Source organism: Gracilinanus agilis, chromosome 3, assembly GCF_016433145.1.
Source record: "Gracilinanus agilis isolate LMUSP501 chromosome 3, AgileGrace, whole genome shotgun sequence".
NCBI lineage: Eukaryota > Metazoa > Chordata > Mammalia > Didelphimorphia > Didelphidae > Gracilinanus > Gracilinanus agilis.
The window spans coordinates 670798243-670814250 of NC_058132.1; the positions used below are offsets into that span (position 1 = coordinate 670798243).

The 16008-nt window shown below is 40.5% G+C and overlaps 1 protein-coding gene across 1 annotated transcript in view; it reads right to left on the bottom strand.

Moving 5' to 3' along the window:
• Positions 1-16008, bottom strand: part of TNIK (TRAF2 and NCK interacting kinase) — a 369177-nt gene that overhangs the window by 46552 nt on the left and 306617 nt on the right. The window contains exons 16-19 of the mRNA XM_044669552.1: positions 13170-13255; positions 6813-6976; positions 2222-2319; positions 1252-1275 (exon numbers count right to left, since the gene is read on the bottom strand). Of these exons, the coding sequence (XP_044525487.1) occupies positions 1252-1275; positions 2222-2319; positions 6813-6976; positions 13170-13255 (372 nt within the window). The remainder of the gene's footprint in view (positions 1-1251; positions 1276-2221; positions 2320-6812; positions 6977-13169; positions 13256-16008) is intronic.

The window sequence follows — 16008 nt, forward strand, 5'->3', positions numbered from 1 at the left end:
AGAGAGAGAGAGAGAGAAAAGAAGAAGAAGAAGAAGAAGAAGAAAGAAGAAGAAGTAGAAAGAAGAAGAAGAAAGAAGAAGAAGAAGTAGAAAGAAGAAGAAGAAGAAGAAGAAGAAGAAGAAGAAGAAGAAGAAGAAGAAGAAGACGTAGAAGAAAGAAGAGGAGGAGGAGGAGGAGAAAGAAAAAAAGATGTGCAGAAGATCCCCTTCCTTGAGGTGGTAATCACTTGAGCCAGCATCCTCGACTCACCATATTTCCTTGAAGCCTATGCATAGAGCCATTTTATTAGTACCTGGAATGTTGAGGTATATATTTTTTATTGCTCTTAAATCTTCTCAGAAGAAAACTGATTAGTACTATCACTCAATGAATGAGTATTTATTATGTTCCTAATGTGTTCTAGGAACAAAATATGCATGTTGAGAGTTGTGTGTTTTTGTTCTTAAATCCTTTTGGAAGAAAACTGATCAGTGTTTTTAATCAATCAATTAACAAACATTTATTAAGGGCCTACTAAGTTCTAGGTAGAGAGAACATATATGGATGTTTCCTTAATGAGTGTTATCCAGATCCTAAAACACTGTGTACCTGTGTACCCTGCTGAGACATGGATGGAGACCTGATATCTTTATAAACAGCAATCCTTGATCTATAGCTGTATTTCTGTTAATCACCCAATGGAGGGTGGTAGACCATGTGTCATATTTTCAGAAGCAGGGATGCTTATCTATAAAGGTCAGATGCATACAAACATGCATCTCCAACATGCCAGAATCACTCCGTGCCTCGGGGCAGAGATTGTAGGAAATCACTGCCTCATTTGACCATACGGTGCTTGGCAAGGTCAAAGCCTCCATGCCCCTGTAGCACCTCCAACACCATGCATCTCAGGCATCTTCACAAGGTCCGCCATGTCTGCCGAGTGCATGCAGATTGAAACTAGTAAACATTACCGACTTTTTTGTGAATCCAGGCACTTTCGTTTCTACTAGCTCCCTACCTATGCCTGACAAAGTTGGAAGGTTTTCATGTTGGCTTCTGTCTGGTGGGTTTGATGGGAATTTCCGCAAGTCTATTATCTAACCTTAAAATGGGACTCTGGGCAGGCTTTGCTATCTGGGTGAATGAACTTGGACCCAAGATGCTCCTATTGACCTCTTATATGTGTCATCATTAGGGAAATCACAATTTCAGATAATTATAAACCACCATCTTTGAGGATGATCAAATGAAATAAATGTGTCACTAACCTCATCTATAGCTTTCTTATAGCTCTGTGATAAATGAAGATTCACCGGTGTCAGAAGAAAATAGATCAGGATGGGAAAAAAGCCAGAAGAAAACAGTTAGGAAACAGAATTAGAACAGTTAGACTAATGCTGCTGAATCACAAAGAAAAGGCATGAGAAAACAGCAATGTATGTTAAAAACAGAACAGCAAATTGATTTTAGCATCCATCTTTTAGCACGCTCTGAACCTCAAAAATACAAATTAAACAAGAAAGACTGGGCTTGCATTAAAGATAATTTTCTTGAGAAATTTTAAAGAAAATAAAAAGGAACACAGCAACTACTCCTAAATTAAATCCTACTCTTTCGCAATCTTTGTACTCTGCTTTCTGTAAAGTGACTTGCCAAATGGGCTGTAATAGGAGAAAGATAGGGAAGAAATTATTCTGTGATTTATAATTAGAAATGGACAAACCACGCAGCTTTTCCTCCTTCAATTTATTTTTAGGGTAACAGGGGCCAGAGGTCCCATGGACATGCGAAGCCCACAGATAATTCCCAAGTCATATTTTAGCCAAGAGTTTCAACATCTTTCCCAATCAAACTTTTTTTTTTCTGCCAGAACTACAGAAAAGAGAAAAGGAATGATGAGGCTCCCCCCCACCCTTTCTCATTTCTGCTCTCAGATAGACATCCTAATAGGCAACAATACATCCAAAGATAACAAGAGTTGGTAGAAGAAACTGAAAACACAATCAGTTTCTTGACTTATTGAGATGGAGTGGATCTTTTTGGCTCTCCTGTCCCCAAACTTCTGATGACTTATTAATGCAGATTTTAGTGCAAGAGAGAGATAGAGACAGACAGACAGAAAGAGATGGGCAGAGAGACAGGGAGAAAATCCCCAAGTATACTTTTCTTTGAGGGAAGAAAAGATAGAAGAGAAGAACAAAGAGAAGAGAGAAAAAGAGGAAGAAGAGAAAAACTCACGGCTGGTCGTCCAGGCCGGGTGATGTCTCTGGATTCTTCTGGCTTCACCTTGGGAGGCTCGTGGGGAAGCACAGGTGATCCTTCAGATTTTGTGTTAGCTGGCCGAGAGAAAAAGGCAGAGAACATGAAGGTGGCCATGAAATGCTGAGTACTCATACCTCCAGTAAGAAAACATCTGTTGCTTTGTGGCCCAATTGACCAAAGGCTCCAATCATAGCCTTTCTCCAATCATTAGGACTACATCTATATGTGTCTAAGGGCCTCATTTAATCAACTTGACAAAAGAGGGGGGAACCAAATATGTAGGGAGAAATCAGACATGTCAGTTGATGGCATTACAGTAATAAAGGAAGTCAAGATTCTCTATAATATTTCTGATTCAAGCATCCACCAATGGGAAAACTGACTTACTCCATGGGAACATGTGGGGAGATATGTGAGAAAATCAAAGGAATTGAGATTAGGACAGCAAATCGTTAATTGTGGGACTTGAGTGAACCATCCTGATTCCATCTTGTGACTCAATTCTGGAGCTAGCTCAGTTCCTTCTCTGTTCAATTATGGACCTCGTCCAACTTCTGTCCTCTGAGAAAAGTTCATTCTATTGTGAGAATTGGGAGAAAACCTCATTGCATTGTGGGAACATAGCCCTGTATGGCTAGGAAACTCGATCACTAGGACTTGTTGTTTATAGACCCATAACCAAGGACCGAGGCTGTGTTGGCCGGAAAGAAACACAGTCAGATCCTAAGACTGAGGTAAGGAGTTTTCTTATAATTGTACATCTCAAGCAACCCACTTGTCTCATCTGAACACTGGCCTCAGATGGATCAACCAGTCTTTGCTTCCATGTTCCTCTAATTGTTTATAGACATTTGGGAGGAGTGGGACACCTCTTATCCCGAGTTCAGTGAATGCACTTGTTCATACTCCCTTGCACACTTGGAAAGTCCCTAATCATTCATCCAATTAGAAATCAAATTGCCTAATGTTGTATCATTTACTTTTTTTTTTTATTTTAAACCCTTAACTTCTGTGTATTGACTTATAGGTGGAAGAGTGGTAAGGGTAGGCAAAGGGGGTCAAGTGACTTGCCCAGGGTCACACAGCTGGGAAGTGTCTGAGGCCGGATTTGAACCTAGGACCTCCAGTCTCTAGGCTTGGCGCTCAATCCACTGAGCTACCCAGCTGCCCCCTGTATCATTTACTTTTAATGAAAGATTGTATTTGATTGTTTTTAATGTATAAAAGTCTGTTCTGGGTCCAACCCTAAACGGAAGGGGCTTGGTCCCGATTTGTTAGGCATTGGCATGCAATGCTTGATACATTGATATACAAAGAAGATTAAACTTTGTTTCCTTGGTCATTTCATCTTTTATTTGTTACAGATAACCCTTCTACTACTGGTTATAGTAATTTTGGTCTCATAAAACTGAAATACTAGGATTCTGGAAAAACTCTTGTGTGTCAAATGGGAGACAAGAAAAATAAGGGATGGAGACTTTGGTTTCCACGCCACAGTAAGTCATGGTGAGTGAATTCGCTGGGCAAATCTGGATTTTTTTTCCCCTAAACTCAGGTCCTTTGTAGCTCTAAACCCTTGGGCATGTGATCATTGTTAGTATTTTTGGTGGCTAATCAATTTCTCCTGACCTTAGTTTCCTTATCTGCAAAACGAGGAGGTTGGAATAAATTGGGTCTTTTTAGATATAAAATTAACCTTTTTTGTGTTGGAGACCCTTTTGGAAATCTGTTGAAGCCTATGCCCACTCCTTCAGAAGGTTTTTAAAGGCATAAAATAAAATAGTTGGATTACAAAGGAAATCAATAATACTAAAATCCACTTATCAAAATATTTTCTAAAAACAGGTTTTGAACCCTTGCCGTCAACCATAAGCCTAATCATGCCACTCTTGTACTCTGAAATCTTCTATGGCTCCATATTGCCTCTAGGACACAGACATGCACACAGACACAAAACCATGCACTCACACTCTCACCCTGGTTTTAAAAACTGTCCATGGTATAGCTCCCACCTCCTTTCTACTTCATAGTATTCGCTTTTGTGTGCTCAGTATTGTAGCTATTCTGGCTTCCTGGCTGTTCTTGGGCTCTGCCTTTACCCAGGCTTTCCCCTGCCCTTAGAATGGGACTAAAAGTCAGAGGCAGAACTCTAGGGGTAACTGGGAACCATTGAGTTTATTTTATTTATTGTATTTTAGGGGCATCTAGGTGCTACAGTGGATAGAGCATCCTGAGTACATGTCTGGCCTCAGACATTTCCTAGCTGTGTGGCCCTGGGCAAGTCACTTCACCCTGTTTGCCTCAGTTTCCTCATCTGTAAAAATGAGCTGGAGAAGGAAACCACTCTGGTACCATTGCCAAGAAAACTCCAAAAGGGGTCATAAAGAGATAGATATGACTGAAGAACAATAAAAACGAGGTTATTTTAAGCAGAGGAGTGATATGGTCCTCTCTGTGAGTTAGGAAGACCACTTTTTCTGAAGGGCTGGGGCGGTTATGCATATAAAGCTAAGGATAGTGCTTTGCACATGGTAAGCACTTGATGTTCATTAAATCTAGCCAGAACCTTATCAGCTATGAACTCCCTCTCTTTTCCAGTCTCCAGCTTTGTGCAGCACTGCATTTTGGCTTAGTTTCATTTTTCTGGAGTCCTTCCTCTAACTGGGGCATTCTGTTCCTAACGAATAGAAGTCATCAATATAAATTTGCCCTTTTTCTTAATAGAGAATTCTGTTTTATAAAACAAAGTCATAGAATCATAGATATGCAGTTCAAAGGGCCTCAGAAGACTATGTCAAATTCAACTCCCTCATTTATAGATAAGGAAAATGAAACCCATGGCTTGTTAAGGGACTAAAGATCAGAGGCAACACTCGAACCCAAGTCTTGGAACTAGAGTCACTTTTCTTTCTCCTCAACTATATAGTCTTCAAGTGAGAAGTTATTCTCAATTATTCATGCTCAATGTAAGCAGAATCACTGGTCCTACTACACATCATTTATGTTTATTCATTAAGTAATGTTACCCAAGTGAATCTAGAGCTGCCAGTGGAACTCGACTCCTCTCCCCAACTCTCCATTCCCCTCTGTATTCTTCCCTTTTCCTCTCCTTTATTCTCTTCTATCTTGCCTTCTTTCCCTCTCCACCCATATCCCTCCCTCCCTTATTTTTTCCTTTATGCTTCCTTCTCTTCTCTACATCCTCCCCTCTCTCTTCCTATGCCTTACTCTTCTCTTCTCTCCATCCTTCCCTCTCACTCCTTTCTTCTCTTCTATGCCATCCTACTTTCTATCCATCCCTCTTCCTCTCCACTCTTCTCTAGTATCCTGCCTTCTTCTCTCCATCCACATCTCTTTCTCCCTTATCTTTTCCTCTTTACTTCCTTTCTTTTCTCTCCATCCTCTCCTCTCTTCCTTTATACCTTGCCCTCCTCTCTTCTCCATTCTCATTTCTTCCTCTCATCTATCCTGCCCATCTCTTCTTTCCATCCTTCTCTCTTGCTTTCCTCTCTTCTCTTCTATGCTGTCCTACTTTTTATCCATCCCTTTTCCTTCCCTCTCTTCTCTATCCAGCCCTCCACTCCAATTTAGCGCCATAGAACTAGTCTTGAACCAAATATAAATATCATTTTCACTCATCAGAATGAACCTGCAGATTCTTGCTATTAACCCACCTCAGTGGGATGTTCTCAGTTAAGTTGTGATTGCTCCAAATGAAGATGCCAAGGAAGGATGAAATGCTGGTGCATTTTGGGTGGCAGATTGATTTATAAGTAAATCTAAATGCATCAAATGGCATTGAAGAAGGGACTGTCCTTTATCTCTTGGAAAAATTACCTTGTGAAGAAGGTAATTCCGAGAAAGGGAAGTTTGATTAACTAGAAGCAATAGATTGTCACATATAATTAGTAGGACGATATTAAAGTTTTTCACAGGCTACCTCATTAATGGAAACCAAAGAGTGATGAATGACTTAAATTAAATGTCCAGCAATGTGATTTAGTTCTCCCCAACAGGATTTACTGGAACATTCAAATAATTAATTAAAAGAAAGACTGAATCTAGTCCTATGAATTTTTAAATCCTTGATCAAACTCTCTTTCTAGATAAACACAACATTTTGTCAACTATACTTCTAAAAATGGCACCGGCTGTATCCTTTGCAGAGTCCAAGCGCCTGTGTCAGTAACTGGTGGATATCAGTCATTCTGGCCAGTGGGGGGATGGGGAGGTAGGGAGAAAGGGATGGGATTGATTTTGTATCAGCATTGAAAAGCTAAAGGGGAAGTTAAACCAGTTAGAGATTTGAAGTCAGTTTGAAATGATTCCATTTCCTAAGAGGTGAAGGCTTGATGACTATGTTAGGGGTCTGTCAGAGTAGTGGGATATTCTTTTACCAGGGTCATTAGAGGGCCGCTGGTGTCCCTGACAACTCTGTGACTTGCAAAGCATGTTCTCTGTTTCACTCACTCATTCATTCATTCATTCATTCATCCACTCACTCTCTCTTTGATATTCTTCCTACTAAATCACACAATGCTACCAAATAGAAAGAGCAAGTTTTTACCTCGAACTCTGTTCCGTTCACTAGAACCAGCTTGAGATCCTGGCTGGGAACCTCCCTGGGAACTAGGCTGGGAACTTGGGGTGCTGGAGCTAGAGGAGCTCCCACTGCTGGTCCTCTGCAAGGGACTCTCCAGGATGGGCTCAGTTCTCCGTAGGTCAGGGTTGCTGCATAGACATCAGATTTAGATTACAATCGGTTTGGGTTGAGACAAAAATAACCTCCTTTCATTGCCAACATGGTGTCGCAGGCTTCTGAGGATGGTACCAAGAAAAAGGAAAAACCACATTCTCTGACTTGTAGTATTGAGATGGTAGAAAGAAAAGGGGAATTTCTACCAAATAAATTTGGATATCACATTGTGCCTGGGGTAGACAGACCATGCTTCTGACCTACAATGACCGTAGGTCCACCATAATACCTTTAATTTTGTCCAATCAACTTTCTAGACTGCATCCTTTTTTTTTAACTTATTGTCTAAAACAATGACTCAAAGATCTGAGGGGTTGCGTCATCTGTTCAGGGCCACTCAACCAGAATCTGAGATAGGATTTGAACCCAAATCTTCCTCCATCTAAGTTTAGCACTTTATGCCCACTAGCCTCATTTTAAAAATGAAATTCAAATACATTTACTACATGAAATAAATAGATTTTCAGATAAATACATTATAGTTCTGAGAAAATAAAGCTATTATTCTCTGATCCTTATTTCTTTGATCCTATGACTCCCAAGGAGCTGGTTTATTTCAGCTTCCAAAGATGTCATACATAAGTCTCAAGCTTGAAAGGATCTTAGAAGTCATTCAGACAAACTTTCCCATTTTGTAGATGAGAAATTAAGACTCATAAAGGCCACAGGATCAAGATATGAAGATCTAATGGACCACAGAGAGAATCTAGACCAACTTCCTTTTTCATAAGGATAAGGAAAATGAGATATAAAATTGAAATCACTCTTCCAAAGTCATACAGGCTGGACATGGCAAAGATGAAATTAGAGTTTAGGTTCTCTGACTTAAAATCCTGTGGCCTTATGATTTTTGCACATTGTCCCAAACCTCCAACCTCTAAATTCCATTTAGACCTTCCCTTTTGCCAATGGAGCTGCCATATTGAGAGAATACCTACTTCTCGTCAAGGGGAAACAACTTACCATTAATATATTCAGTCATCAGAAAACAAGCCACAGATTTTGCACAGGGCTCCCTCTGACTCTTCATTTACTTATTTATTTACTTGTTTGTTTGTTCATTTATTTATTAATTCATTTATTTGTTTGTTTTTAAATCCTTACCTTTTGTCTTGGAATCAATACCGAGTATTGGCTCCAAGACAGAAGAGTGGTAAGGGTGGGCAATGGGGGTCAAATGACTTGCCCAGGGTCACACAGCTGGGAAGTGTCTGAGGTGAGATTTGAACCTAGGACCTCCGGTTTCTAGGTCTGGCTCTCAATCCACTGAGCTACCCAGCTGCCCCCTGACTCTTCATTAAAAAAAAAGAAAACTCTTATGTTCCATCTTAGAATCAATACTGAGTATTGGTTCAAAGACAGAAGAGTAGTAAGGGTTAGGCAATGGGGGTTAAATGACTTTGTCCAGGTAGGCCAGATTTGAACCCAGGAGCTCTCATTTCCAAGCCTGGTTCTCCATTCACTGAGCCATTTAACTGCCACCAGACCTTAATACCTTATTCCCCTGAAGAGGATTCTATTGTTGTTCATCTTTCATTTTTGAAGAGGACCAATGACATCACTGGATGGTGTCTTGACTGCCTGTTCACAGAATACTAGGACAAATCCTGCTAATACTATTTATACCATTAGGCTAAGAAATGCCCTTTTCAAGGAAACTCAATTATCCAATAAATCTCTTCCTACAACAACATATTTTTTGGTTATAACTACCCACTCTCCTCATCTTTCTCTTGGTCTCATTTTGTCATTTTTCTGTAATACACAATTGATTAGGAGTCAGTGGGTGGGCAGGAAGATGTAGGTCCTAGGAATTCCTTGGAGTGCCCCCTAAGTAAGAGTTCTTCTAAGGATGGTCAGTTGAGCCAACATAATTCCTTCAATGTTTTCAATCTCTTTCTAACTCGCAACAGAATTTCCTATACTTTTTGCTTTATGGGTATGGTGCTAGGAAGGCAAGAGAATGAGACATTAATTTGAAATATATTTATATGAGTGAGTCATAGCTGAAAAGTCTTCCTAATAAAATATTATTTTTTATAGCAAGAGGCCCAAGTAAATTCTCCAGTTCAGTGAATATTTATTAAGTACCAATTATGTGCTAGGCACACAGGATACACAAACAAGAACAAAATATTCCAAGCCCTCAAGTACTAACATTCTTTTGGAAAGGTACATGAAAAAAGAGAAATGTGTACATGGCATAATGGAAGGGCTTAGAAAGCAATAGCAACTAAGAGGAATTTGTAGCTGAGCTGAACCTTGAAAGAAGGTAAAAATGATTAAAGGTTCACATGAAGAGGGTAGGGCACATGTAAAGGCCAGAGATGCAATATTTAATTCAGAGAATAGGTAATATTCCTATTTAGTCAAAACATAGAGTACATGAAAGATACAAGCATGAAATATGGCTGACAAGGTATACTGGAAACAAGTTTTCAGAAAGTTAAAAAAAGTTCTTAAATGGCAGAGAAGCTTATATTTGGCAATTCTTCTGTATCTTCCTTACCAACTCACTATCCCATTCTCCACAGCAGCTCTTCAAAACTTTTTCATCCTTCTTCAAATCTCTCAAGGATCCTTCTCCTTCCATTCTATCAGCTGAGAACCTTGCCTCATTTTATACAGATAAATTATTGCTCTCTTCTTCCTACTTCCTCATTTCCTATCACTCAAGTGTTTTTTGCCATTCTTTACTCATCCGTCTCATATGACGAGGTGACCTTACTTCTCACCAAAGCTAACACTGGAGAAGGGATCTGTTATTTATTTTTGGTCTTTTCCTAACTCCTGGTTTGTTCCTTTCTGCCTACAAAAATGCCCATCTCTCTCATCCTGAAAAGAAAACAAAACTACTCTCCTTCCAGTTCCACTATCATCCTGTAACTCTTCTTCCCTTTGAGGTTAAACTCTTTGAAAACATTGTCTCCAGTACCTCTAATTTCCCTCCTCTTAACAAAACTCTTCTCTCCCAAGTTAACAATGATCTCTTAGTTGCCAAATCCAGTGCTCCTTTCTCAGGTTTCATTCTCCTCAACCTCTCTTTGGCCTTTGACACTATTGATCATGCTCTTTTCTCTATTTTCTTCTTTCTGAGTTTCTTTTTTTGAGGGGGACCACTATCTTATGGTTTGTCTCTTCTCTTCTCCCTCTCTATTACTTTGTAGTTCCAATGGATTTAAGTATTATCATTAGGCTGATAATTTGCAAATCTATATTACCTGCCTCACTCTCTCTGGTGATCTCCAACTTTCCATCTCCAACTACCTTTTGGACATCTCAAACTGGATGTCCAGTTGACATCTTAAACTCAAAGGGTCTAAAACTCTACTCGTGATTGTTTCCTCTAAACCTTCTTCTCTTGCCTATTACTGTATGGGCCACTGCCATCTTTCCATTCCTCAGGCTCATAATCTAGAAGTCATCTTGGATTCCTCACCATTGTCTCCTTTCCCCCCTATATCCAAGCTGTTTCCAGGGTTGGCAGATTCCACCTGTGCAATACCTTTTGAGAATGCCCTGTTCTCTTCTCTCGCACTGCCCCTAAGACCACTGCAGGTCTTCATGACTTCATTCCTTGGTTATTGTAATAATCAGTTGGGACTCTGCCTGCCTCCAGTCTCTTCTCACTCTAATTCATACTCTATTCAGCCACTAACGTGATATTCCTTAAGTGCAGTTCTGATTATGTCACCCTGCCCCAACTCTGCATCTCAATAAATTCCAGTGGCTCCCTATTGCCTCCAGAAACAACTAAAAAATCCTCCATTTGGCTTTCAGATTCTTTCATAAACTAGCCCCACTCCTACCCACCCAGGCATCTCTTACATTTGTTTATTCTTCTCTATTAGCATTACTCTCATTAGCTCATCACCTCTTGCTTGGACTCTAGTCAGAGTGTCCAAATAGAACCTCACTCCAGTCTTATCTTGCTCCACTCCCATCTTTCATGTCATTATATGAAAGCTATAATTTTGTGAGAGTATGGTATTCCAATGCCTCCACCAGAGCAGATCACGACCTACCTGTGACTTAGTAAATACGTCCTAGGGGGTAGACTGAGGCACAAAAAGTGATTTTCTCAGGGTCACATGTTTGTAAGTATCATTGGCCTGATCTGAATCTAGGAATTCCTGAAGAGGTCAGTACTTTACCCATTCTGCCATGATACATCCATGGTGGCATGTGTCATAGTTCTCTGGACTCCAGTCAGTGCATTTCCAGAGAATCTTAATTTGAACATCAGTAGGATCTTATTGTAAAACTTGCCAAATATGGGCCAGCTAAATGGCTCAGTGAATTCAGAGCCAGACCTGAAGATGAGAGGTCCTGGGCTCAATCTGGCCTCAGACACTTCCTAGCTATATGGCCTTGAGCAAGTCACTTACTCCATCCCAAGTGCCTGGCCCTTACTGCTCCTCTGCCTTGGAAGTAATATTTAGTACTGAATCCAAGACAGAAGGTAAGGGTTTTACAAACTTGCCAAATAATCTACCTAGTACACAGATTTGACTAGGCTCCTTCCATGTTCAAAAGTGTTAAAATACTGGAGTTGGAAGAGACCCCAATATGTGGTCATTTAGACTTCACTGAAAGGTCCTCAGGATAGCACTCTTTAGGAAGAATATAGCTATGTTCCTTTTCTTCTGGAAAAAAAATAGTCATTATAGATTCCTGTGGCAGCTAGGTGGTCTACTGGATAGAATTCTGGAGCTGGAGTCAGGGAGACTCATCTTTGTGAGTTCAAAGCTGTGTGATCCTGGGCAAGACACTTAACCTGTTTGTCTCAGTTTCTTCATCTGGAAAATAAGTTGGAAAAGGAAATGGCCAACTATTCCGTTCTCTCTGCCAAGAAAACCCCAAACAGAGTCATGAAGAGCTGGATACAACTGAAATGACTGAACAATAGCAATAAGAACAAAGGGATTCCTGATTGTTATATTCCTCTCATTAGTCTGTAGCTCCTTGAGGGCAAGGATGATGTCACTTTGCATCTTGGGATGCCCAATTTGATCCATTACAAGTATGGAATTATGGAGTCATCTATCAAGGATGCCACTGGATAGACATAGAGATGGGAAAGGGATGAAACAATGACATAAAAAGAGTCTGGGAGAAGAGGTGGTGAGACGCTGTGCTTTGCTTCTACTGATACAATCCCAAGAAAATGAGAAGATGGTGCCCAGGGCATTGGGTGGCCCCTCCTATAGAGGACTGCAAAAGAATGGGAAGACATAGGCAGGAATGGAAAGGCTATGAGCTGCATCACTCAAATGAGGACTCATGTCAATCAATCAGGTAATTAATAAGCATTTATTAATTGCTATCTGTGTGCCAGACACTGTTTATGAAATGAGAGACCTTTTGGAGGATTAGAGAATCCCCAGTGCTTAACAGAGAGCTTTGACCATGGTGTATGCCTACTTAATGGCTGTGGAATGGAACAGGTGGTGGGGCACTCAGACGGGGAAGGAAACTGAAGTTGGAGGGACTAGTTAGGAGGTTTTTGCAGAAATCCAAGAGAGAGATAATGAGGACTGGACAAAGGTGGTAGCAGCGGGAATGGAGAGGCACATTCTATTAGCGAGAAGTCTGTCTAGCAAAGAGGGGGCAAGTTGTGATCAGAAACACAAATGTTTTATGTGTGATGCTAATTGGTCCCCAGGAGGACTGTTTCCCTGACCTTGGCCTCATTAGCACTGTGCTCTCACCACCAGAGCTAGCTGGTGTAGAGACTCCCATTAATAGAGGGTTATTCTAGCCGTTGAAAATGGAAAGTATTTAGCAAATACATAACCATCTTCATTTAAGTTTTTTTTTTAAATGTAGGTAAAAACATAACCTTTTATGATCCTTTAGAGAAAAGAATATTTGTGCCCATTGTTTGGTATAATATTGTATAAGATAATTTCTTTTCTGCCCTTTGCAAAATGTCCCTGAGATGGATGGCCCACCTGTGAGCACCTTCTAGAAGATTCTGAGAAATGCTTAATGACCAATGTACTCTGTTCATCCAGCTGAGTCCAAACACCTGGAGATCTGAAAACAAATTAATAACTGGCTAAACTTCTCATTTTTTATCCTGATCTTTGGCATCAGATGGTGGACGATGCCACTTAGTTGACACCTGAAGTGAAGTGGAAATTATTCAATTCATTGGAAGCACACCCAGAGTCAAAATGGAAATTGAAGGCCCCAAAGTCAATTTCTGGGCTTAAATGGCTGAGTTGGGCTCTCACTGGGGACTGATTGGGCTGGAAAAAGGCCAAAAGGCCACTTTATTTTGTGCTAAGAGATGACACAGCCATATTCTCAAAGGGGAGAAAAAAGAAACTAGGAGTATGGAGCCAGGAATGGATCTGTACAAGTTTAGCCAGTTTGATTCAGTCAAAAAATTCAATATTTATTATGCCCCTACTCTATGTAGAGTCCTACAGAAATGACCAAATTTAGATAAGATGAGGCCCTTACCCTCACAGGGTATTTACAGGCTATGAAAAGAGTAAGATACAAGCACAGATAATATAATAATAATAATAATAAGCAACATCATATAATGAGAGCATGATAGAAGAGCCAACTTAATGCTGTTTGATATTACTTACAAGGGTGAGTAGGGATGGCATTAAAAAACAAGTGGCACTTGAGATAGACTTCAAAGGAGGAGGATTTAACAGAAGAATCAATCATTTAGTGAATGGGTTTTAAAGCACCTACAATGTGCCTGGCACTGGGTGAAATGCTGGAGATACAAAGAAAAAGAAAAAGCTATCCCTGCCTTCCAGGAACTTATAGTCTAATAAAAGAGACAACCTTTATGGAAGTAGAAGCAAAAGTAAATTAAAGAAAGCCTTAGAAGAGGAGGCTCCGATTGGGTGTGGGTGTATGGGTGGTGGGGAGGGAGATGGAGAGGGACCTGGGACTGGTAAAGGCTTCCTAGAGAAGGTGGCATTTGAGCTGAGTGTGAAGGGAGGCAAGTATTCTAAGAGGAAGAATCTTCCATGGAGAGGGAACTCACGGAAAGGAAAGGAGATGGGAGATGGAGCTTTGTTATGTGCTGAATAACCCCAATGGGTCTGAACAACATAGTATACATGGAAGGGAGGGATATTTAAGCAGATTGGAAAGATAGGAAGGGTTTTAAATGATGAAAAATGAGTTTTTAATTGATCCTAGAAGTAATGAGGAGCCACTGGTGTAGAAATCAGGGGAGAGAAGCCATTCTAGGAACTGGGAATAATATGAACAAAGGGATAAAGGTGGCTCTATTCAGGGACTGCTCTAAGGAACAGAGAAGACCACTGTGGTTCACAGTGAATGAAATAATGAAATAATGGGATAGAAAGTCAGAAAGTAAGGATGGCAGCTGATTATGGAGGGCTTTGGCAACAGATGCTTTTCTTATTTAAAATCAGTGGAGAGATACAGGATCAATGCCCAAGAAAGATTAGTCTGAGAGATACAGTGTGGGAAGATTAGACTGTTGGGAACCTACTGCAATAGTTTGGAGTGGGGACCAGTGTTGAGTGTCTGCACAAGGGCAGTAGAACTAGTAGAACTAGAGAAGATGGGATAGGGTACCAGGGATGCTGTGGAGGTTAAATGGACAAGTCATAGAGACCAATTGGCTATGAGAAGTTAGAGAGACGAAAGATGGCTTTTTAAATTCTCATATTATACTGTTGACTGCTTTACAGTTTTTCTGCCTCAAAACCAATGCATATAATTCTAAGAAGGAAGACAAGGTTAAAAAAAGAAGAAGAAATAAAATAAAATAAAATAAAAAAAAGAACTCATAGGCACCTTAGAGTTCTTCTAATTTGCCCCTCTGAGAAAGGATAAAGAGTTTTGTTTTTTTAAACCCTTAATATCTATCTAAAAGAGAAGGATAAGGGCTAGGCAAACAGGGTTAAGTGACTTTTCCAGGGTCACAAAGTTGGGAAGTGTCAGAAGACAGATTTGAACCCAGGACTTCTCAACTCCAGGCCTGACGCTCTATCCATTGTGCCACCTAGCTTCTTCAGGACAAAGGGTTAATTCCAGAGGGCGAAGCCAGATTTAGGTGGGAAGATAATAAACTTGGTGGAATGTAACATTCTCGTGCCATATTGAATTCAGTGGGACATTCATGTTGAGCAGTTGAGACATGAGGCTAGAGCTCAGAATAAGGATAGTGTTTCAAGCTCTATGCATAATGTTTTGAATTTGAATTTATTTGATTCTGGGCCACCCAGTCCTCCAGTTAAGTGACTTGCTTAGCCTTGGGGGTCAAGAGCAGTACTTTATCTTCTAGACCAGGCTGACTCATGAAGACTTGGATTGAAATTACATGTTAGCGACATATTGGTTGTACGACTTTGGACAAATATTTTAATCTCTTCTTGTTCTAAGCAGCTCTCTAAGGCTGTAAATTGCAGAGGGGAGATTGATCTGCACTTAAAGAAGGAATTTCCTCATTTGGGAGTTCCCAAATCAATGCTTTTCCAGGTATAATCCAAGCCTTGGGGATCTCAATTCTAACTAAATAAAATGATGTCAATAAAAAGTAAAATGGTACATTTGGATGACTACAGCAGGAATAAACTGAAAGTAGATGGTGAAGCTAATCTGAGATTTTTTTACACATTAAACAAAGGGGTCGCAGGTCAGATCTAGATTTTAGCTGGTCTGATCCATTTCAAAGCTAGAGGGCCATTCAGGAGGAGGTGGGCTGGGCAGTGTTTATCGATTTTTGAGGTCAATAAGTAACAAAGGGCACCATGTGCTTTCAGCATGGAGGGCAGAGGAGCAGTAAATAGCGAGGATCATGCCTGTGTGATTACTTGGACTTTGATAGATTCTTGAGAAGTCAGTGCCAGGAACAAGAAGTGACTTTCTCCCTCTCCTCCCACCCCCTCTCTCTCTCCCTCTCTCTCCCTCTCCCTCTCCCTCCCTCTCTCTCTCTCTCTCTCTCTCTCTCTCTCTCTCTCTCTCTCTCTCTCTCTCTCTCTCTCTCTCTCTCCTTCTC